The following is a 25344-nucleotide window of genomic DNA, read 5'->3' on the forward strand; positions in this document are numbered from 1 at the left end:
TGACTGGCCTCAAGGTAGCTCTTGGTCTTTTTCCAAAAGCGGTGCATCTGGTTTTGGAGGGTCAACATGTAGCTAACCACATCCTCAGGGGTTTCTTGGAAGCTTTCTCCCGCCCCGCCTTGACAATACTTAGAGGTTCCCTAACAGGGTAGCCATAGAGGAGTTCAAAGGGACTGAATCCTACTCCTTTCTGTGGCACTTGTCTGTAGACAAAGAGAAGGCATGGCAAGAGGAAATCCCACGTATACCTCATGGCCTCAGGAAGGCCTGCAATCAGGCCCCTCAAGGTCTTGTTGAACATTTTAACTAAACCATTGCATTGAGGGTGATAGGATGTGGTGAGCTTAAATGTTACACTACATGCATCCCACATGGACTTCATGTATACAGACATGAATTTAGTGCCTCTGCCAGACACTATTTCCTTGGGGAACCCCACATGGGTAATGATCCCCATCAAAGTTCTGGTCACCACAGGTGCAGTCACCGTCCTTAGAGGGATTGCCTCTGGGTGGCGTGTGGCATGGTCCACCAAGACCAGGATGAACCAGTTGCCTAGGGCTGTCTTGGGGTACAATGGACCAATGACCAATGACCTTTCAAAGGGGGTGCCAATGACGGGAGGTGGGATCAGGGGAGCTTTCAGCTTTTTCCTGACTTCCCACTGTCCTGGAAGGTGGGACAGGACCTGCAGAATGTATCTGAGGCTGTCTTCACTCGGGCCAATAGAAGTGGGCAGCAAGCCTGGCAAAGATCTTATCTTGCCCTAAATGTCCTGCCAGGGGTATGTCGTGAGCCAGTCCCAGTAGGAAGACCCAGTAACACTGGGGGACCACCAGCGCACGTGCTGCCCAAGTACCCCGAGCCCTAGGCTCACTATATAGGAAATCATTCTCCCAGTAGATTAGGTGATCCCCAGCAGCTTCACCTGCTGGATGGGTGGATGCCTGTCACCTCAAGCCCTCAAGAGTAGGACACTCTTTCTGTGCTTTTCCCTGGTGGGCTCACACTCAACTTGCCAGTCAGAAAGCTCTAGTAGGTCACCTAGGGCTGTAATATCCCCAATGGTTGGCTCAAGGGCCTCCTCCTCCTCCAGTACCCCGTCAACCTCCACTGCAAGAACTTCAGAGACCGGTTTCCGAAGCCACTTTCCCCTCTCAGCAGGAGTCTGGCCCATTCTTCCAGGCTCCAGACACGCTTGACTTCCCTCCTGGGCAGCCATGGACATACAGACCCACCCTGGCAATCTCACCATCTCTAAGTGAGACCTGAGCTCTACCTCCTTCCAGGTAGTGTGCTCCAGTTCATTGCCTATCAGACAATCATCCGGCATGGCAGGGCTCACAGCTACTTTCAGAGTACCAGAGACCCCTCCTCCACTCAAAGGGAACCAGAGCCACCCGACGATTGCCTTTCCGATTGTCGGCAATTATGACTTAGTGGAATGAGTTTGGTAGGACCTGCTCTGCTGACACCAGCAGGACACCTGAAAGTTGTTATGCTGGCTCCTGTGTCCACCCGTTGCCCATTAATGGCGACCCACTGCCTACAATTGGAAGTAGTGGCAGGCATATTGGCTTTTGGCACATTATCTGCATCTCTCATGGACACTAGGGTTAGCTCTCTCTCATCCCCAAAACTATCTGGCTCTGTCTCCTCGCCGAGCGCTACACTAGCCAATCCAGCTGTCTGCCCACCAGTGGGGAGCTGTGCCCTCTTAGGACATTTTGAGTCGCCCAGAGTGTCCATTTTTAGAGCACCCTTCACGTTGGGATATTAACCTCCATGCCTTGTGATCATAAACCCTTTCTTGTAGGATCAGACTGGAACTGGTTACTACTATTCCCTTGGGAATTATTTTGGGGGCCTTTAGAGAACTCCTTGTTTTAAGTTCCCTCCTCCCCCTTTCTTCTGTTTAGAACCCGGACCACCTTTGTAGGTGCCCCCCAAGATATCTTTTTGGACACTCTGGTGCTAGCCCAGAGGTCCGCCTACTTAGCTAGCTTCCTGGGATCAATCAGCTTACTGTCAACTAGGTGCTGGCTCAGCTCTGTAAAACAAATACTGAACTCTCTCGGGATTAAATTGTACAACCCAAAATAATCACTGACGTTGCTGCCCCACACCCAGCCATTCTATGCCTTACTGGAGTAATCAATTAAATCTACCCAGAATTGGTTGGGGAGCTTGTTACTGTCCCTCAATCTTTGGCGATACTTCTTAGGGGTCATTCCAAATTCGGCAATCAAAATGACTTCCATGGGAGTGTACTTGGTCTGGTCCCCAACCTCTAGTGTTAGAGGTATGTCCCTACCAACTGTTAGCGTGTGTTTTCACAGCCCCCCGTGCTCTTCAAAAACCCCATGTACCCTCAGTGCAACTTCATAAGCAGAAAACCACTTATCGGTGTCCTCTCCCACCACATAACTGGGCACCAAATCCTTGGGTATATGAACATTCTTGTCTCCATCAGGTACTGTGCATATGCGGCCACCATCACTGCTGGAATCTGTCTGCCTGGCCTTGAGTTCCAGCTCTTTTAGACCCAGTTCATGAACCAGAAGTATTTTTTTTTCCTGCTCTTTCTGCCTCTCTTTCGGCTTTCCTCTCATCTTCGTCTATTTTTTATTTTACCAGCTTCAACTGGAATTCTCTCTCCTCTCTCCTTTCCTCTGCGGTCAGGCCGTGACATGAGACACTGCTCCCTGCCTTCATAGGTAGCACAATTCCAGGGGTGTCCCCCTCCACTGCTACAGGTAGCTCCTCAGAGGAGCCATTCACAGGCTCCTTCAACTCATCATCCCCCCCTGGGTTTTGCAACCCCACCTTTTTGGCGGCTCCTTGGGTATGTACCCCCATCCTTTTGCAGAAGTTTGTAACTGGTTAACACTGTAATTCTTTGGCTTATCCAGCTCAAACTCCACGGTTCCACTTGCAGAACCAGCCAGAGACATGATGTATAGGATAAATTAAAAAATGTGAAGCAGGAAGAAATTGCAGAGAAAGAAAGAAAATCAAAATGGTCTTTAAATGTTAGTAGGTAGTGTACATGTAGCTATTGCATGGCACTGCACAAACACAAGTCCTATCCTCACTGCTGATCACCAGTGTCAGAAATTGTGTCTCTAGTTGGTAGAGGTATGCACCCTGTCTAAGTAGGGACCACAATCCTAGTCAGGGTAAGTCACAACACAATCCAAATTATCTTGTGCTCAGACTCTGGTAGCTTGGCACAGAACAGGCAGGCTTAACTTAGAAGGCAATGTGTAAAGTATGTGTGCAATAACTCATACAGTAACACAGAGAAACTACCACAAAAAGTACTCCACACCAGTTTAGGAAAATAGATATTTATCTGAATAAAAAAGACCAGAACAACAAAAATCCAATAAGCCCAAGTCAAGATATCTCTTGTTAAATGTTTGCATGAGTCTCAATCCTTAAGAATCAGTGGTTGTATCCTTTTAACATACAATACCTGGGATGTGTCAAAAATAATAACACAGGAGGGCCGCAGAGGAGGTGCATCGAAAAGTAAAGTGATGAGTCAGATTTGTTGGTGCAGCAAAGACAATGCGTCATTTCTTTCTGCGCTGCAAGGTGATGCGTCGATATCCAGGAGCGCAGCCTTGGTTCCACACTGGGATGTGGTGATATTTTGACGTCCAGGGGTGATGTGTTGAAAATACAGAATGTGCTGGTAGAAAGGAGCGGGTGCTGCATTGATCTGGTAAGCAATACATTGATTTTTCAGCCGCGAGACGGGCTCTATGTTGATTTCTGAAGGTGTTGCATCAATTTTTCGATGCACGGTGTTGCAAAGTCATCTTTTTGCCCTGTTCACCCCCATTTTTTTGTTGCTGACTGGTGCAGATGGTAACTGACTATGACTGTGTCCTGGGCTCTGTTAGCCAGACCCAGGCCAGTGCTATGTTAAAACACCCAAATGTAGTAGAGTACACTAGGTATTAGGTTACCCTTCCAACTGGCCTGTCAGAACCTGTAAGTCCCTAGTATATAGCAGGGCAAGGGGATGGATGTAATCTGCATATAAGGCCCTCGTATATAATAAGGCATGGAGATTAGATGCCCAGCAGAATTTTTTAATTTGCATATGTGCACTGCTGTGTGCTTTCTGTCCTTTTAAGTGCAGGCCTGCCTTGCAGCTTGTCTTTAAAAGTTAAATTCATAGCATTTCCATGATAGCCCCTATAAAGTCCCTAGTAAATAATATGGCAAGGGGGTGCCAATTACCTATAAGACCCTACTACATTATAGGGCATTGAAGTAGAGGTCTAGCAGAATTACTGCTCTTTGTATGTGGGCACTGCTTGAGGCTTTCTGTCATTTTTAAATGCAGCCTGACTCTTCAGACTGCATTTAAATGGAATTGGTGTCCCAATTCGACTTTGGTGCTATGGGCACTTTGAATGTGATGATCTGCCCTTTTCACATATTAGGTACCCCCAGAGTCTTCCCTGGGTGTCCCAGTTGTGAGGAGCCATGTAACTATAAGCAGGGGCCTTATAAAATATGTTTTATAGTCCCTGGTGAGGGAAACAAATTAATCGTTTCATTTTTCCCCCATTGTAGATACTGGGCTTCATAGGCTATCATTGCAATATTGTATTTCATTGTAAATATAGTAAGGAAAAGCATAGAAAAGTCATTTTAAAAGACTTAAAAGATCTGTTCTGATAAATCCAGGAATTTGACATTGGTGAATTTATCAAAACTTGTACGGAAAATAAGTTAGAAGGCTTTTCTTTCTGTAAGCCAAAGTCCAGCCTTCTGAAGGTCCCCTCTGATTGGCCAGTGTTAATAGGATTAGCAGAGGTGCTTGATTAAGTGATAAGTGGCTGTCTAGGGCAGAGCCTATGTGGTGAAGAGCAGCTCTAGGGCTACAAAGGAATGCCAGAGCAGGGGCAGGGGTAATAAAACATACAGCCTCAAAGGACACCAGGACAGGAGGTAATGTGAGATCATCTAACCCCCACCTTCTCTACCCCTCAGCCAGATACCAGGCTTCTGGAAGAAATTTGCAGATGTTAGGAGGAGGAGCGCTATGGAAATGAGCCACACTGTTTTTTTTTTAGTCAGCTGTTACTGCTCTGCTGAAATTTCAACCTTAATGGATTTTGGAAGAATGGTGCTTTCTGGGACAGGAATATGTCACACTTTGGAGGAAGTGGCCATGCATCTGGTTGTGACTCTGCATTCCATTGGTCAGGTTACCCCCCCTTCCTGATGCCCAGGAGCTGGGAATAAATATGTGAGAGATGCATAGCCTCTCACATCTGCTGCTTGATACTACAAGAGGAAGAATGACTACCCTGATGGAATCTGGATCTGCACCCTTGATCTGCACTTCTGAGTGAACTGCCCCTGCTGCACAATCTGGTACTACAGCCCCGGGGACGGTGTCTTGCTTCACGAAGGACTCAGGAGTGTACTCCCTGCACCTACAGGCTAACAGAGCTTCACCTGTATCATCTCCAGCAAGAGTCCCCAGCCTGGAGGGCACCCAGTGAACTTTTAAGGATTTGGACAGGTGTTTTGTGGGAATCGTGGTCCAACTTTCCAAGGACCATCCAGGAGTTTCCAGACCCTTCAATTTGTGCTTTGGACCCTTTGTACTTGCACGGAGGACTTCAGGAAACACCTGTAGTTTGGAAAAGTTTGGAGAATTTTGGTAAAGCTGGTGCTTTGTGTTTCTAAGCAGTAGGAAGTGTTTATTCTTTACAAAATCATATATCAGGTTCCAAGGACCATCCAGGAGATTCCAGACCCTTGGATTTGTGCTTTTGGCCCTTGGTACCTGCAAGGAGGACTTCAGGAAACACTTCCTGAAGTTTGGAAATGTTTGGAGACATTTGGTAAAGTTGGCCCTTTGTGTTTCTAAGCGCTAGAAAGTGTTTATTCTTTAAAAATTAATTCCTCTGGTTCCCTACATTGGATGTTTGTTGTTTTGGTGTCTGTTTATTCATAAACATATAACCTATTTTTATAAATCTGTGTGGGATTTTTATTGTGTGTTGTCTCGCTTATTCATTGTATTGGTGTTTTTGAATGCTTTACACACTTGTATCCTAAATAAGGCCTCCCTGGTCAGTTTCAGCTACCAAGGGTTGAGCAAGGGGCTAATTTACTGAGACCTTTACTGAACCTATATTTGGTTAGTGGCCTTATTGACAGTGGTAGGTTCATACTTATCACTACCAATAACCCACTTTCCAACATTTTGGTGTTCAGCAGTGTGGATGAGGACTTGTGTTCAAGTTACACCATACAGTGTTTTAAGTTGAGATCAGTAACAATCCTCTAAATTGCCTTAGAGCAAAATGTTTGATTTTTTAATTCCTGAAATTTGGACTAAACTGATTTTTAATCCATTGTTTTGATTTTTCTAAATTTGTTCTAAGTCTGATTGATAGTTGTTGTGACCCAAAACTAGGGATACCATGGTGCTGGACCTGGCTAATCTGACTAAACTCAATGTGGCTGACCTTAGAGTTATGTGTAAAGCTAGGGGACTACCTACTACTACCAAGATTAGGAAGGCAGTGTTGGTTAGTTCCCAGCAGGCCTGGGCCAGCTCAGTCTAAGAGAGGGAAAGGGAGGGAGAGGTTGCCCCCTCCAATCGCATTACAGAGGAGGATGAGGAGGATAGAGCTTCCATTGCTTCCAATACTAAGTCTGTCACTTCAGATGGTGGGAGGAGAGCAGGGGCCCCTACTCAGGAACCACCACTGTCCCTTGCAGAGAGACAGCTTGAGGCCCAATTAGCTTTAATAGCTTTGAAGCAGAAGAAACTAGAGTTAGCTAAGGAGAAGTGGGAGGAGAAAAAAGCAAAGAGAAATAGTGGCAGCAACAATGAAAAAGATGTTGAGGGGTTCAGGCGTGGTGGGTTTGATTCCAAGCTTCCCAGGGAATTGTACCCAGGTACATAGAGGGGGACGACATTGACAAATTGCTAACTGCATTTGAAAGGACCCTTGAGATGTGGGTGATCCGCCCCAAGCAATGGGGTTCACTCTTGTGGGAACTAATTCCAATAGCTAGGAGGGATAGGCTTGTGACCCTGCAGGGGGAGGAGACTTAATCCCACACTCACATGAGGAAATGCTTAGTTGGGAAATTTGGTTTGACCCAGAGCAGTACAGGGTGAAGTTCAGAGACACACAGAAAGTGAATACACAGTCTTGGGAGGATTCTGGGACACCGCGGAGAGGGCACTAGAATGCTGGATTGTTTGTAACCAAGTGAGCACATATAAGAAATTGTGTAATTTGTTTTTTGTAGGAATACATTTTGACCCGTGTGCAGGAGCACTCAAGCCAGTATCTAGTAGACTCTAAGCTGTCTAGTCCTAGGGAACTAGTCACAGCAGCTGATGAGTAGGCCAGAACCAGGGTTTGAAATCAGCACCAGGGAGGTGACCAGAAGAAAGGAGGATAGGTCCCTTCCCAGGGGAAAGCCCAGGTGAAAGAAGGTAAAAAACAGAAGGAGTCTTCCACAGATCCACAAAAACCTGAGAAAGGGTGGGGGCCTCGAGCCAATCCAGTATGGTAGGTTCTTTGATTGCTCAAAGTTGGGAAAGTGCTTTGACTGTGGTCAGCCAGGGCACAAGACAGGATATGCTGTCTACACAAAGAAGCCCTCCACTGTTGGGCAGTCAACAGGATTGCTGATATAATTGTGGGGGTGGAGATTGCCCCAGAGAGGGGTAGGGAAGTATCAGATGCAGCCTTAGTATCCTTGGGTGGGGTAGATCTTGCAACCCTGGCTGCCTTACCTCCAAACATGGAGAAGTACAGGCAGAGGCCTAAAATCAATGGTGTTGAGGCTGTGAGAGACACAGGAGCCAGTGTGACTATGGTGAGGGATACACTGGTGTCTAAAGAAGAGATTCTACCTGGTGAGTTTCACCAGGTGACCTATACAGACAGCAGGACCAAACTCCATCCAAAGGCTAAGGTGGATATGGAGTGGGGAGGTGTGACAGGCCCTAAGACAGTAGCTGTGCCACCTGCCCTCCCAGTACAGTGTTTACTGGGAAATGATACTGAAGCATCTAAGTGGTCAGAAATGGAGAGAGGGCTTCATATGAGAATATTGGAGCTCCCTGAGTGGGTATGTGCTGTGACGATGTCACAGACTGCTCAGAAGGGAAATGCTAGACACTTGGACCCTGGAACACAGGGTCAAGCCTCCATGGACAAGGGTGCTGGGTCTGGTGAGCCAGCCCAGGGAACTCTAGAGTTACAGGAAGAGTCTGACCCTGATGGGGAGTGTATGACCTCTGAGGATGGGACTCCATCCTTACCAGATCTGTCAGATTTGGCAGAACTGACAGGAGCCGGTGGCCCTCCAGAGAGGAGTTTTGTCAGGGGCAGAGAGACTGTCCCATCCTTAAGGGTTTGAGTCAGATTGCCTTAAAGCAAGAGAAAGGGGATGACAGTGGATTTCACACGATCTGCTGGGAAGTTTGGCTGCTCTGTACTGAGGCCAGGAACCTCAGGGAAGGGGCCACCAGAAGGTTGGTGGTGCCTCAGAAGTTTAGAGAGTTCATCCTGACTTTGAGTCATGCTATTCCCTTGGTAGGACATTTGGAGCAGAGAAAGACTTGGAACCGGTTGGTGAACCTTTTCCATTGGCCATATATGTCTCAGAAGGTAAAGGGATTTTACAGCTCCTGTGTCACCTGTTAGGCCAGTGGCAGGACAGGGGGCATGCCCAAGGCTCCCTAGATACCCCTACCACTACCAGTAGCTAGGCCCCCCAGAATCACGAAATGCCTCAGGGAAGAAGTATATATTGGTGGTAGTGGACCATGCCACAAGATATCCTGAGGCAATACCTCTCAGAACAATAGCTGCCCTTGTGGTGGCTAGGGCCCTGCATGGTGTGTTCACCAGAGTAGGTTTCCCAAAAGAGGTTGTTTCAGATAGGGGCACAAACATCCTGTCCAGCTATCTCAAGGCGATGTGGGATGAATGTGGTGTTACCTACAAGTTCACCACTCTATATCATCCCCAGACCAATGGTCTGGTGGAGAGGTTTAATAACCCCCTGAAAGGCATGATCAATGGGTTGTCTAACAAACTCAGGAGGTGTCGGGGTGTTCTCCTCCCATGCCTACTGTTTGCCTACAGGGAGGTCCCACAAAAGGGGTTGGTTTCAATCTCTTTGAGTTGTTGTTTGAACATCCTGTGAGGGGGCCATTGTGCTTACTGAGAGAGGCTTTCGAGAAGCCTCTTAAGGAAGCAAAGAACAATGTGCTTGACTATGTGCTAGGCCTGTGCTCACACATGGCAGAGTACATGTATAAGGCGAGCAGGAAACTGGAGGCTAGCCAAGAGCTCATGAGGCACTGGTATGATCAGAAGGCTGCAATGCCTGAGTATACTCCAGAACAATTGGTATGGATGTTGGAGCCTGTTGCTCCTAGGGCCCTCCATGACAAGTGGACTGGTCCCTATCCAATCCAATCATTGAAAAGAAGGGTGGGGTTACCTATCTGGTAGACCTTAACACCCCCCAGAAAGCCTCATAGGGTCCTGCATGTCAATAGATTAAAACCCTACAATGACAGGGCAGTCATGACCATGTTATTGGTCACAGATGAGGGAGAAGAGGAGGAAACTGAGCCAGTGCCTGATCTCCTCTCCAGTGATGTGCAAGATGGGTCTGTGGAGGGAGTGATACTCTTTCCCAAATTGACAGAGACACCACAGAGACTGCAAGCAGGTGTTGGATCAGTTTGCTGGTTTGTTCTCTTTGACCCCAGGTGTCACTGACTGGTGTGTACATCACATTGACACTGGTAACAGCCCACCTGTCAAACATAAACTATACAGGTTGTCTGACCATGTCAGAGACAGCATTAAGGCTGAAGTAGCTAAGATGCTGGAGTTGGAGGTAATTGAGCCTTCTGACAGTCCATTGGCCAGCCCATTGGTGCTGGTGCCCAAACCTATACCCAGGGTTGGTGGGAGGGGAGAAGGAATTAAGGTTCTGTGTGGACCACAGAGGACTGAATGCAGTCACAAAGACTGATGCTCACCCTATACCTAGAGCTGATGAGTTCATTGATAGGTTAGGGGCTGCTAGGTATCTGGGTACATTTGATTTGACCTCTGGATACTGGCAGATTGCCCTCACTGAAGGAGCAAAGGAGAGGTCAGCATTCCCCACAGCAGAGGACCATTACCAGTTCAAAGTAATGCCCTTTGGCTTAAAGAATGCCTCTGCCACCTTCCAAAGGTTGCTGAACATGTTCCTTTCTGGACTGGAGTAGTTCAAAGCAGAATATCTGGATGATATAGTTGTGTATAGTTCCACCTGGGATGATCACTTAAACCCCCTGAGGAAAGTGCTTCAGGCCATGCAGCAAGCAGGTCTGACTATTAAGGCCAGCAAGTGCCAGATAGGGTAGGGCTCTGTGGGGTACCTGGGTCACTTTGTAGGTGGAGGCCATGTACAACCTCTCCAGGCCAAGATCCAACCATTTTGGATTGGACAGCTCCTACTACCCAGACACGCGTCAAGGCCTTCCTTGGTCTGACTGGATACTATAGAATATTTGTTCAGAACCATGGGACCATTGTGGCTCCCTGACAGAACTTACTTCTAAGAAGAAGCCAAAGAAAGTGATTTGGACTCCAGAATGTCAGAAGGATTTTGACACTCTGAAGGCTGCCATGTGTTCAGCACCAGTTTTGCTGGCCCCTGATTGCACAAAGGAGTTTGTGGTGCAGACTGATGCTTCAGAGCAAGGAATTTGGGCAGTGCTGGCACAGGTAAATGATGAGGGCCTTGATCAGCTTGTTGCCTGCCTTTATCAGCAGGCAACTTCTCCCCAGAGAACAAAAATTGAGTGCCACTGAGAGGTAGGCCTTTGCTGTGGTCTGGTCCCTAAAAAAGCTGAGACCATATATGTTTGGTACTCACTTTCATGTTCAGACTGACCACAGACCTCTAAGGTGGCTCATGCAGATGAGGGGGGGGGATCCCAAGCTTTGAGGTGGTCAATTTCCCTACAGGGAATGGACTTTACTGTGGAATACAGAACTGGGGCTGCACATGCCAATGCATATGGACTTTTTAGGTTTTTCTACTTAACTGATGAGGACTACCTGGGTACAGGTTAGTGACCCATCACTTTTCCTTTGGGAGGGGCCATGTTGTAGAGTCATCATTTTGCCCTGTTCACCCGCGTTTTTTTGTTGCTAACTGGTGCGGATAGTAACTGACTCTGACTGTGCCCTGGGCTCTGTTAGCCAGACCAAGGCCAGTGCTATGTTAAAACACACACACGTAGTAGAGTACGGTAGGTGTTAGTGTACCCTTACAATTGGCCTTCCAAACCCTGGAAGTCCCTAGTATATAGTAGGGAAAGGGGATACAATCTGCCTATAAGCCCCTAATATATAATAGGGCATGGAGTTTAGATGCCCAGTAGAATGTCTGCATTTGCATGTGTGCACTGCTGTGCGCTTTCTGTCCTTTTAAATGCAGGCCTGCCTTGCAACATGTCTTTAAAAGTTAAATTCATACCATTTGCATGACAGCCCCTATACGTCCTTAGTAAATAATACGGCAGGGGGGTGTCAACTACCTATAAGACCCTAATGCATAATAGGGCATGAAAGTAGAGGCCCAGCAGAATTACTGCCCTTTGCATGCGGGCACTGCTGGAGGTTTTCTGTCTTTTTTAAATGCAGCCTGACTCTGCAGACTGCATTTAAATGGAAATGGTGTCCCAATTCGACTTTGGTGCTATGGGCACTTTAAATGTGATGATCTACCTTTTTCACATATTAGGTACCACCAGGGTCTCCCCTAGGTCCCCCAGGGGTAGGGTCATGTCACTATAACCAGGGGCCTTATAGAAGATGTTTTATAAACCCTGGTGAGGTAAAAACTGATCATTTCACTTTTCAACCTTTGTAGATACTGGGCTTCATAGGCTATCATTGCAATATTGTATTTCATTGTAAATATAGTAAGTAAAAACATAGAAAAGGCATTCAAGGACTTAAAAGATTTGTTTTGATAAATGCAGCAAATTGACATTGGTGAATTTATCACAAATTGTACAGAAAAGAAGTTGGAAGGCTTTTCTTTCTGTAAGCCAAAATCCAGCCTTCTTAAGGTCTCCTCTGATTGGCAGTGCTAACACGATTACCAGAGATGCTTGATTAAGTGATAAGTGGCCGTCCAGCGGAGAGTCTATCTGATGAAGGGCAGCTCTGCTTTAGGGCTACACAGGAATGCCAGAGCAGGGGGAGGGGTAATAAAACATACAGCCTCAAAGGACACCAGGACAGGACGGAATGTCAGATCACCTAACCCCCACCTCCTCTCCCCCTCAGCCAGATACCAGGCTTCAGGAAGGAATTTGCAGATGTTAGAAGGAGGTGAGCTATGGAAATGAGCCACACTGGGGGATGGTTTAGTCAGCTCTTACTGCTCTGGTGACATTTCAGCCATCATCAACTACAAGAGGAAGAAGGACTGCCCTGCTGGAATCTGGATCTGCGCCTTTGGCCTGCACTTCTGAGTGAAATGCGCCTGCTGCACAATCTGGTACTACAGCCCTGGAGACAGTGCCTTGCTTCAAGAAGGATTCAGGAGTAGACTCCCTGGAGCTACAGGCTAACAGGGCTTCACCTGCATCATTTCCAGCAAGAGTCCCCAACCTGGAGTGCATCCAGTGGATTTTTAAGAATTTGGCCAGGTGCTTTGTGGGAATTGTGGTCCAACTTTTTAAGGACCATCCAGGAGATTCCAGACCCTTGGATTTGTGCTTTGGACCCTTTCCACCTGTAAGGACTTCAGGAAACACCTCCTGAAGTTTGGAGAAGTTTGAAGAATTTTGGTAAAGCTAGCACTTTGTGTTTCTAAGCACTAGGAAGTGTTTATTCTTTAAAAAGAATCATATATCCGGTTCCAAGGACCATCCAGGACATTCCAGACACTTGGATTTGTGCTTTGGCCCCTTTGTACCTGCAAGGAGGCCTTCAGGAAACACCTCCTAAAGTTTGGAGAATTTTTTAGGCATTTGGTAAAGTTTGCCCTTTGTGTTTCTTAGCATTAGGAAATGTTTATTCTTTAAAAATTCATATCTCTGGTTTCCTGCATTGGATTTTTGTCATTTTGGTGTATATTTACTCATAAAAGTATAACCTATTTTTATTAATTGGTGTGGGATTTTTATTGTGTGTTGTGTCTCACTTATTTACTCTATTGGTGTTTTTGAATGTTTTACACTCTTACCTCCTAAGTTAAGCCTGCCTGCTCAGTTACAGCTACAAAGGGTTAAACAACAGGCTAATTTACTGAGACCTTTACTGAACCTATATTTGGTTAGTGACCTTATTGCCAGTGGTACGTTCATACTTACCACTATAAATAACCCATTTTCAAACACACAGGGATTTTCTCCTCTTTGGTGGAGTCTTTGTAGGCCCTGAGACTTCAGAACAGGAGTCAAGCTCAATCCAAAACCTTGGATAGCACTTGTGGAGTGCAGAGTCCTCCCAGTAGGGTCAGGGGCCAGCAGACAGCAGGGCAATAGCAGGAGAGCAGTCCTTTTCAGCAAAGCAGTCCAGGTGAGTCCTTTGGGCAGCCAGGCGGTCCCTCTGACAGAGGCCAGTTGCATGTCCAGAAACGTCTGATTTGGTGGGGTCACAGACCCAGTATATATACCACAAAGTGCATTTGAAGTGGATGAAACTTCAAAGAGTGGTTATAAATTGCACAAGTTCCCTTTTCAACTCAGTCCTGTCTGCCAGGACCCCTGTGGGGGAGTTATCAGTCCTTTGTGTGAGGGTAGGCCACTGGCCTTTGAATTGTAAGAGAGAGTCCCTCCACCCTTCTTGCCCATGGAGACCCGTCTGTATGCAGATGAATGTGGATGCAGCGGAGTGTCCTGTGTTTATGGCTCTCTGGGTGGAGTGCACATGTGGAGGTGTCAACCAGCACCGGCCAGATGTGGATTGGAGACAGTCTGTAAGGCACAGACGGCAGTGAGGGCAGAGAAATACCTACTTTCTAAAAGTGGCATTTCTAAAATAGTAATGTAAAATCCAACATCACCAGTAAGTAGGATTTCTTACTACCATTGCAACCATACCAAATATGACAAGTCTATTCCTCTCAGATCAGAAATTGCTACTTAAAAGCATAGAAGGGAATCTCTAATTATGGCCAATGAGAAGAGCAGGCTTCACAGTAGTGAAAACGACTTTGTGAGTTTTTCACTACCAGGACATGTAAAACTTATAGGTACATGTCCTCTTTTACTTATATAGCACCCTTCCTTATGGGTTACCTAGGGCCTACCTTAGGGGTAACTTATGTGTAAGAAAAGGGGAATTTAAGGTTTGGCAAGTACTTTAAAATGCCAAATCGACGTGGCAGTGGAATTGCACACACAGGCCTAGCAATGGCAGACCCGACACATGGTTAGGGGGCTACTTATGAGGGTGGCACAATCAGTGCTGCAGGACCACCATTAGCATTTAATTTACAAGCCCTGAGACCTCTAGTGCACATTACTAGGGACTTATAGATAAATTAAATATGCCAGTTGGGTATGAGCCAGGGTTAGTATGTTCAGAGGAGAGAGCACAAGCACTTTAGCACTGGGCATCAGTGGTAAAGTGTGCAGACTCCTAAAACCAACAAAAAGGAGATCAGAAAAATGGAGGGAGGCAGGCAAAAAAGTTGGGGAAGACCACCCTAAGGCTGTCAGGTCTAACATTGTGCATGTGTGTGTGAGTAAATGTCCGCTTGTGGCTGTGTTACTTCTGGCACGCTTATCTAATGCAAAAGTGTGGGGCTGAGTTTTGTATTGCCCGGACAGACAAAGGCCATCAATGGGCAAGGAAGGCCAGCCATGATATACTGTGGGCATTCTCGTTCTGATGGTAGTCACCCTGTTTTCAGTGGGCTGTAGTAGAATGGATATCATTCTTGGCATATTGTGGCCATCCATGGAATGACAGTGCCTATTCCATGGTGGTGCGTTGACTGACAATCCCCACGATTGACGTAATACTGGAATGGTATATTGGTGGTAAGTCTTGGCATATAGTGTACATACTTGGTATGACGGGTCCCACCCTCTGGGATGATGTTGGTCTCCGGAACAGCACTCCAGTTCTCGCCATCTTGATAGGGCTTCAGTCTGTGAAATGTAGGGTCCATCGGTGGTCTATCTGCTGCGGAACACGTCACGTAAGGATGCTTCAATCCGGGTTAATCTATTTATTAGCATCTCAAATACTTCGAGGTCTCACTCCTTTCCACAGCAAACATTCTAAATGAATTCATATCTGACCAAACATGACGTGTAAAGCATTAGTTTAAAACAACAGAGGCCCTAGAGAATGGACAAGCGTCCGTTCTCTTTATTTTCCCTGCATAACAAGCCCTTCGAGGTGATTTAGCTCATAATGTTCCCCCAAAGATGGCATAAACATGTAAATAAATGAAGTGATAGCGCTGACTCACTGAACTTGCAGTGATGTGCGTTTCTCAGGAAGGCTCTCCTAGGACTGTGCATTCTTGGTCTCTGGAGAAGTCATTTCTAAGAGAAGGAGTGAAAACCGCACACTTGGCTGCTGCCCATTCAATCATTGGCTGCTTCCTCAGGGGGAGCTCTTTTGTTAGAGAGGTTGGATGTTCCTTGTAGCTGTTGTACTGTAACTAGACGATGTTGTCATGTGTGCATACTAATGTCCTTTAAGTGTCGCGGTTTGTGTGCCAGACACACCTCCTGGTCTTCACAGGTGCTGGCTCTAGTCCAGCACTTAGAAGTCACGGTTTTATGTGTGTTGGTCTAATTAGATGAACTGAGGCAAAAACTGGAGCAAAAAAAAAAAGACTACAACACCTAGAATGCATTACGCTATCACAAAATTCCAGAACTGTGAGCAGTGTCTTTAAGACCTGGAGCTGCGTTGCCACCCAGCCCTCTATGCACTAACCTCTTGTACCCCATCTTGCGTCTTTCTTTTTTCGTCCCTTCTGTCTATCTCATTACGTTTGATCTCTGACACACACGCTCACAGTCTCTTTCCTCCCACAGTCATTATTCTTCCGTCTCTTTATTACCACACACAGTCCCGTCCCCATTCCCCCCTACCGTGGTAGATTGTGTCTCTTTCTTATTTGTGCTCTCTCTCTTCGTAGCGCCTAGAGGTCTAGTTGTCTCTGCTCAGTGCACCTCTCCTTCCACTTCTCTCCCTCGTTCCGCTCTCTCCGTTTTCGCCCTTCTGGTCCTCCAGAGCCTCTAGCGCCTCGGTGTCGTGCCGAGATGCTGCGGATGGAAGCTCGGTGGCAGCGAGAGCAGAGACGGGGAGGGAGGCGCGGGCCCCGCTCAGGTACACGCGCACCCCCGGGAGGCCCCAGGTGAGTGGAGAGGACACGCATGGCAACGGAGCCGAGTGACAGTATCGGAAAGAAACACTACACCCCCGGGACCTCATTAACCAAACATGTGGCAATCGGATGCCGAGGCCTCGGTGTTCTCTTCACCGAGTGTGGACCGGGGAGGAAGGCCTGATGAGGAGGAGGACGGCTCACCATGCGTAGCCCAGCAAGTTTCACATCTGAACCAGCGAGCTGAGGCCACCCACCGCTCATTTGTTCATGGTTTTCCCAATCCCCTTGGCACTCACTGGTTTAGTCATCAAGGGCTCGAGGTGATCCGTTTCGCCTCACAGCGCTGTACAGCCTCTCACTTTCATACATTTAACCAATCAGTCACGGGATTCGTCTGTCATGCATTTACTCTTTCATGGGTCACACATTCATTCTCTCACTCATTCATGCAGCCCTGGGACCAGTGCTTAATTTGTGCTTCTTGTTTCCGGTGCTGAGCACCGACACTTATTTTTGAGGGCCGGGGCTTATTCTTCTGCCTCAGCATTTGCTGCGAGCAGAAGACACATATGGGAAAGACTGAGGAAGAGAAAAACGAAAAAAACATCACAAAGGGAGAAAGCAGAAAGCTGCAAAAGTGAGCTGAAGGGGCAGGGAGTGGCTTCATATGGATTGAAGAGGCCCGAGGTGGCCTCAGGATTACGCCTGCTCAGAATTCCTGTTCCCACATTTAATTGTAGCAGCCGAGGGTATAAGAGGAGGACTTTGGACACAGGCACGTTTTTAGTTACAAATTAAGCACTGCCTGGGCCTTGGTGTTCATTGCTTTGGTTGCGACAAATGATTCATTGCACGGCCGCCCTCCACTGTGGCAAGGCTGACGAGGTACCTCATATCAAGGGCGACACTTTCGACCAGGCCTCACTTGCTAGTCACCATCGCTGCCTGTAGGCCGAAGAACATACCGACAGTGACTGTGTGCCTCTGCACCCGGGAGTACCCAGAAAACATAAATCGCCCCGTATCCAAAAGGGCGCTGGCCGAAGGCAGACCTCTGGGGCATTAGTTCCTCTGAGGAAATTCTGATTTTTTTCCCATCCTATTTTCCCTCCTTCTTCCAGTCTTTCGTCTCTCCTTCATTCTTTCCATCTTTCTTTCTGAGGGTTTCAAATTTATTCCTTCTTTCCAACATTTCTCTACTATTACCAGTCCATCCATCCACCATCCATCCAACCTTTTGCCCTTTTACTTCTATCCATTCCACCTTCTCTCCACCTTTTTATGGGCATCTATCCTCCACATCCTTGTATTGTCCTTTCTTCGTTTATCTATCCACCCTCCCTTTTTACCATGCATCCATACATCTTTTATTCTGACATCCATCCATTCATTCTTCTCTAAATCATCTTTCTTCCTTCTTTCCAACATTCACTCTATTCCCCCATTTCCGCTCTTCTTTGCATTCATCTCTCCATCCATTATTTTCTTAAAACATCAATCTCCTCATTCACTCACCAGGCTGTATCATCTGTCCAGGCATACATCTCTCAATCTGTCCATCCATCCATCCTCTCTAAATCCTTCCTGATACTGATCCTTCACCCCATTCGCCCATCCTCCCTCCCACCAGCTCTTCCTTCCTTCCACTGCAAGATGTGGTATTCATCAGCTTTTGATAAAAGTCAAAAAGTCATTAAGACCAATTTAAATGTTTAATTTTACACACAACTAATCTCTGGCACCCAACCCCCGCTCAAGCTGCTAAAGTGGGGGGCTCATGAGTCTCCTCCCTCCCCATCTCACCGCCACTTGCATCCTAAGGGCGCCATGCCTGACAGGACACAACCGGCCCCTTAGCTATCATCAGAGCAGGAAGTGCTCTGGCACGAGGGTCCATGTGGGGAGGGTCAGGGCCGGACTGACCATTCTGCCCCTGCGTCAGTTTCCCCATAGGCTGCTGTTTAGAGGCTGCTTCAGCCGGCTGGACTCTCCTAACCAACCTTGAAACTCCATGTCCCATTACTAATTGCAGCTCCTACATGATGGGGCTGGGTTGAACAAGAGCTATGTTTGATTTCCAGCCTGGCCCTCATGGTCCAATTGCCACCCAGTTATGATTGTCTTGTACAACCAATCCATCTACCAAGGGCCATCTTCCTTGCTTGCATTGGGGCCTGAGGCACCCTTGTTACACAATTGCGTGTTACTTTCTCTTCTTGAATCCTGCGTGGGCGTCGGAGAAGGCCCATCGGGAGAGAGGGTTGGGCCACTCATGGACAGATTTTCCTCCACAGATTATGCAATATTTTTAAAACAGTGAACGGTGTGTGGAACAGAGCCACAACTTTAGTTGTAGACTTATAGATGTTTTAAATAAGAAACAAAACCAGTCCAAATTCTTAACACACCAAGCATTGGTACATTAAGCAAAGAGGTATAAACTATACATACAACTTACTACATCCACTCATAGACATTTTACTCCACAGACAACAATTTGAAAACAGTTTGTCTTGTTTCTCTTTACATTCTTTTGACACTCATTATGAGTTGCACAGTAAGGATGTGGTGTAAACTCCATCGGCGGCCGTCGCATAACCGGAGGGGAGGGTGGAGGGGATGGAGATGAGGTAAAAATAATAAAAAAAGGAGAGCACTTACCTTGCCTGTGTTCCTGCCGCCTCCTGCTGCCTCGCGCTACTCTTCTTCTGGTGTCCCAGCATTCACTGCTGGGACACCAGCACAGGCTCCCCAGCAATCCTGACACTGCCTTCATGAAAAACCATGTATGAAAGCAGCACCCGGATTGGTCTGAGCGGCAGTGACTGCCGCTCAGACACAGCCCTGGGGTCTGTGCAGTTTCTCCAGCCAGCTTTTAAACACATCCGGACTGGAGAAACCTAAGTGCGCATGTATGTTTGGCCAGCCTCAGACAGCCGGCCAAACACACATGCGCACTTAGGTGCACTCTCCCCTCCTCCACCCTCCCACCTCCCGTGGCCCATACGCACCCCTCCCTGCACTGCTGGCTGTGCCAGAAGCAGAAAAATAAAATTATACTAAACTATGGTTTTATTTTTCTGCTTCTGGCACAGCAAGTGGGGTGGCGCTCCTGGTAAAGTCCGCACTTGGTATTACCAGCACTACTCAGTAATACCACACCGGTACTGCAGACCTGCCAACTAAATTAAAAAACATACCATGTGAGAAGGGGGCAGGACTGGGGCCTCGTGTTGAGAAGCAGCTAAGAGGCACTTTAGCCTCCACCCTGCCACCAAAACCTCTCCTAAAAAAAAAAAAATATATAAGTTTGCAGAGGCTGTTGCTAATGTCCTGAGGTGTTTTCACACCCTTTAATGGATGTCAGTATTTCAAAGCCTCTGAAAACAAAAATCACTGTTTACAGTGGTTTGCTGCTCATTTTCCCTGCCACCGTGTGATATTGGCTCCTCTCTAGGTGACCGTCTGATGGGAGTCAATACCGTGTGTCACATGGTAGCTCCATGTGAGTTGGCAGGTCTGGTACTGTGCAATTACGAGTTAAACCACATGGAATCTGGACTAGCTGTGTGAATCTGGTTTTGTTTAGTGTAAAATCGCATGGAATTCCCAATTTCCGTGGGGTATAATGCTCCCATTTGCCACAGATCTGAACCAGAAAAGGAGGTTGGGCGGAATTGGGGAATGAGGACTGGCTGCTATTGCAGCTAAATCCTGAAGCTGTTTTACTAGCTAGTTTTTGTGGGCAGTAAAGTTGGGCCCAGTGATCCTTCACTGGGGAAAACCGGGCGCAAAAACGCTGGGTCATATGGGAATTCCGCTCTGCCTGCCTTGTAATAAGGTCTAAGATAATTTAGAGAAGAACTATAATTAGAAAGGAACTATGATTTCCTGTATACCTCTCAGTCTTATGTTTAGGCATTACTTTTTTGTGCTCCAAAAGCTCTCTTCACTTCACTTTTTTCCATTCCAACTCAGCCTCAAGTGTTTTCAATGGCTGAAAATGAAGTGACTGGAGGAAATGTAGTTATCCTGTCTCTTAATCACTTAATCTCTTACCCTCTGTTAGAAATGGGGTCTTTGGTTGACAGTCAGTTTACCCCCTGTTCAAGCAAGGACCCTCACTCTAGTCAGGGTAAAAGAGAATCACCCTCAGCAAACCCCTGCTTACCCCCTTGGTAGCTTGGCAGAGCAGTAGGCTCAACTTCAGAGTGCTAGGTGTAAAGTATTTGTACCAACACACACAGTAACTTAATGAAAACACTACAAAATGACACAACACAGGTTTAGAAAAATAGGAAATATTTATCTAAACCACACAAGACCAAAATGACAAAACTCCACCATACACAAGTCAAGTTATCAATTAAAAATCAAAAAGAGTCTTTAAGTAGTTTTAAAAACACACTAGCGCTGCTAGAGTGAAAATGTACCTGGTGTGCGTCAAAAATAACCCTGCACGGGCAGGTGTGCGTCAAAAATAACTCCGCATGGCGGTACTTGAGTCAAAAATCCAGCCACACGATGATCCGAAAATCCTGCAGCGTAGGTTGTGATCTCCCAGCCTCCGTCAGCGATGCTGCTTGTCGTTTCTCCTGCTCCGTGCGTCAATTTTTCAGTCGCGTTTCCTGCGAGCGTCGTTTCTCAGCTGTGGAGCCGGCGGCGCGTCGTTTTTTCTGCCACAGATCGGATTCGCGTCAATCTTTCCCCCCGCACGGCGCTCTGTGCGTCGATTTTCTTGTCTTTAGGCTGCCAGCTTCTCCTTTCAGGGTCCCAGGAACTGGATGGGCACCACAGGGCAGAGTAGGAGTCTCTCCAGAGACTCCAGGTGCTGGCAGAGAGAAGTCTTTGCTGTCCCTGAGACTTCAAACAACAGGAGGCAAGCTCTAGATCAAGCCCTTGGAGATTTCTTCTCAAGATGGAAGGCACACAAAGTCCAGTCTTTGCCCTCTTACTCTGGCAGAAGCAGCAACTGCAGGATAGCTCCACAAAGCACAGTCACAGGCAGGGCAGCTCTTCTTCCTCAGCTATTCAGCTCTTCTCCAGGCAGAGGTTCCTCTTGGTTCCAGAAGTGTTTCTAAAGTCTGTAGATTTGGGTGCCCTTATACCCATTTTAGTCTTTGAAGTCACCTTTCTTCAAAGGGGACTCACACCTACTTGTGAAATCCTGCCTTGCCCAGGCAAGGCCTCAGACACACACCAGGGGGTTGGAGTCTGCATTGTCAGAGGCAGGCACAGTCCTTTCAGATGAGAGTGACCACTCCACCCCTCCCTCCTAGCAGAGATGGCTAATTAGGGAATGCAGGCTACACCCCAGCTCCCTTTGTGTCACTGTCTAGTGTGAGGTGAAAAACAACCCAACTGTCAAACTGACCTAGACAGGGAATCCACAAACAAGGCAGAGTCACAGAATGGTTTAAGCAAGAAAACGCTCACTTTCTAAAAGTGTCATTTTCAAACACACAATCTCAAAACCAACTTTACTAAAAGATGTATTTTTAAAATGTGAGTTCAGGGACCCCAAACTCCACATGTCCATCTACTCTCTAGGGTAATCTACACTTTAATCATATTTAAAGGTAGCCCCCATATTATCCTATGAGAGAGACAGGCCTTGCAACAGTGAAAAACGAAATTGGCAGTATTTCACTGTCAGGACATATAAATCACATTACTATATGTCCTACCTTATCCATACACTGCACCCTGCCCTTGGGGCTACCTAGGGCCTACCTTAGGGGTGCCGTAGATGTAAGAAAAGGGAAGGTTTAGGCCTGGCAAGGGGGTACACTTGCCAAGTCGAATTTACAGTGTAAAAATACACACACAGACACTGAAGTGGGAGGTCTGAGACATGATTACAGGGTTACTTGTGTGGGTGGCACAACCAGTGCTGCAGGCCCACTAGTAACATTAGATTTACAGGCCCTGGGCACCTCTAGTGCACTTTACTAGGGACTTAACAGTAAAACGAATATGCCAATCATGGAGAACCAATTACGTACACATTGTAAACAGGAGCACTTGCACTTTAGCACTGGTTAGCAGTGGTAAAGTGCCCAGAGTAATAAAAACAGCAAAATCAGAGTCCAGCACACATCACTAACCTGGGGAACAGAGGCAAAATGTTAAGGGAGACCACGCCAAGGATGAAAAGTCTAACACCCTCACTCTCAACTTCATTTTTTTATATTTTTCTCATCTGCCTTGCCCTCTCCTCTGCATTTCGATCCCTCTTTTTGTCTATTTCTGATGTCTTTCTCTTTCTCCCCTACTCTCTTTCTGAATCCCTCTCTCTGACGCGATCTCCCACTCCCTAATCTGCACTGCAATGCTCACCCTACTTTTTTCTCTGCAAATCTTTCTCTTCCCTCATTTTGTCCTCTCCTTACATGCCTCACTGCATCTTACCTTACTCACCTTCTGCCTCAGCGCCTCATTCTCTGTCTGTCCCAACCATCTCTTCATCCCACCCATCTCTTCATCCTTCTCCCTTCCAGCTACGTAAGGCACCAAAAAAATTGTGTGGTATTGTTTCTGTTCTTCAGGATGTGCATACTACACACTGTTTGACATGAGGTCCAAGGGCCCAATTTATTTGTTGGCGGAGAGGGAACTCTATGGCAACGCAGGGATGTTCTCTCCCCATCAGCATAATGGTCCGCACGTCCAGTTTAAGCAGGGGCAGATCATAGTGTGGTCATGGCGGTGACAACTCCATTACCACAGAGGAAACTTCTCTGACAGTCTGGCAGAGTAAGGGCCATTGGAGGATTGGCTATATGTCTGCCCAATGTACAATTGTGCAAAGTAAAATGTGCAATTAGGATGGGCGGACATATAGCTGTTTTTTATTGACCGCCACGGCCAGGCAAACACTGCCGGAAAGAGACAATAAAAAACACAAACTGCCCCCCCCCTCGTCATTGGAGATGACTCTCATGGTGAGGGGGGCATTATCTTTTTTATTTTCAAAAAGAAGATCTCGATTCAGGATTTTCTTTATGAGAAACAAAACAGTTTGGTGCAAGACTTAGTCATGTTAATGGAGCCCTGCACCAAACTGGAAAGAAAACATTGACAGGAACTGTCGTGACTGCGGTTTCTACCAATACTTTGGAACTCACCACCAGCATGGCGGTCATTTCTAAATTTGGCTGGTGGCATCGCTGTCAGGGCGACAGAGTCACTTACTCTGTCGCTTGGTGGAGAAACGGGCTGCATGTCAACAATTACATGTGACTCAAAGTCTCGGTTTAACAGCACATCTTGTGATAAGAAAATGTAATTCAATAGGCAGCACCCTTGTATGGACTAATTTGACAAGAGAAGAGAAAGAAAAATGGGCAAATGAAAGAGGGTGCAAAAGAAAACAGAGGAAAAGAAAGAGAAGAGAGGGAAATACAAGGTGAACCCTGTTGTATAAGGATGTGAGGAAAGAATGGAATGATGAGAAGTATGGAAGAAGGAAAGATAGGTCTAACGTGAAGGACACTGGAAGGAGAGGAGGAGGAGAAACAGGGAGAAAAGGAGGGTTGAAATCCAAAGTGAGCTTATGTGCCTCCTGCAGTTAGGACCCCTTACTGTGGGGTGCCGGTGAGCTCAGTTTGGATTTCGACCCTAATCAAAAAAGCTTGGACTGCTGCTTCCGGCATTTCTAAAGGGTGAGTATTCCTTCTAGCTGGTGAGTGTTTAGTGAATGATTTCTCACAGATGCTGTCAATGCTGAACATGTCTTGTGAGGGATGCTTGCTGCTTCCCAATGAATTTTTCTTTTGTAAGATATGTTTTCCCAGCTGCTTGCAGAGCTGTTCCTATTCAGAGTGACAGAGGCTTGTGAGCTGCCTCATTCACATTGTGTTTCTGGTATCTAAGGATGGCTTGCACAGCTGCCACTGTTAATTTGTAATACAATAAGTGACGGGGCACAAAGTCTTTCTCAGGAGCCCACCGATGCCACTGCCAAACGTCAAGGCTACAGGATACCAAGACTGTCTAGCTTAGATTCTATCTCATGCCGCTTTCAGATTCTTTTTAAGTCTGGCTTGTCAGCGCAGGTGTTTACAGACCTTATGTGATCAACCTAAAAAAGACCTTTCAGAGAGGGACTTTGTCTCCACTGACATGTTGGTGGACAGGGGTACATGTTTTGATTGAGCAAAAGCCCTTACACTCAAAAAGGTCATCATTTGTTTTTCAAGCTGTGTGATCCAGAGCTCTTTATCAAGAATAGCTGTTGTATTGACTTTTAGGTTAAACACATACCAGTGCAATGCTATATGTCTCCTTGGTAATTAGATAAGTATAGTGTTCATTCTTCTCTGGCAGCAGCTTAGAAGGGAGGAGAGCAGTGAGGAGGAGGAAGGCATTGCTGTATTGCAGTCCCAACTACCCCCCTTCCCTTTCTATTATAAACTTCAACATTAACAAACATTTTTAAGCTCCTCCGCTCCCAAAAGTTAACGTAACTATTAATTGTAATTTATTATTTAATTTTTCAAACATACATTACTAATACTGCATTTACTTAATTTTTCTTAATGCTACCCATCCTTGAACCCCCAAAAACCTTATTACCAATTAAGACCACCCTTCTCAGAACCCTAAAAACCCTAACGACCCTTTAACACTACCAACCCTGATTGCGTGAAAACTTTTTTACCATTGAATGCTACTCCTCCCTGAACTCTAGAAACCCCATACTACATATTAATAATACCCCTCCCTGAACCTTATAAACCTTTACTAATCCTTAATGCTCACATTCCCTGAATCCTAAAACCCCTTACTACCCCTTAATGCTACACTTCCCTAAACCTTACAAACGTGTTACTATCCTTTAATGCTATCCATCCCTAAACCCTAAAAACTCAAGCTGCCCCTTCATGCCATATTTTCTTGAACCCTAAAAATCCATTGTGACCCCCCTTGACGGTACCCATCCCTGAG

General features: G+C 46.6%; 1 protein-coding gene across 2 annotated transcripts in view; it reads right to left on the reverse strand.

The window, feature by feature from the left end:
- Positions 1–16407, reverse strand: part of LOC138287429 (membrane-spanning 4-domains subfamily A member 4D-like) — a 104693-nt gene extending 88286 nt beyond the window's left edge. Inside the window, exons 1-2 of one of the 2 annotated variants that reach the window (XM_069227852.1) lie at positions 16157–16407; positions 15113–15230 (exon numbers count right to left, since the gene is read on the reverse strand). In XM_069227852.1, coding sequence (XP_069083953.1) covers positions 15113–15216 — 104 coding nt within the window. In that variant the 5' untranslated portion in view covers positions 15217–15230; positions 16157–16407. The remainder of the gene's footprint in view (positions 1–15112; positions 15231–16156) is intronic. The other variant, XM_069227853.1, reaches the window with a different exon arrangement.
- Between the last annotated feature and the right edge of the window lie 8937 nt (positions 16408–25344).

This window comes from Pleurodeles waltl, chromosome 4_1 (genome assembly GCF_031143425.1).
Source record: "Pleurodeles waltl isolate 20211129_DDA chromosome 4_1, aPleWal1.hap1.20221129, whole genome shotgun sequence".
NCBI lineage: Eukaryota > Metazoa > Chordata > Amphibia > Caudata > Salamandridae > Pleurodeles > Pleurodeles waltl.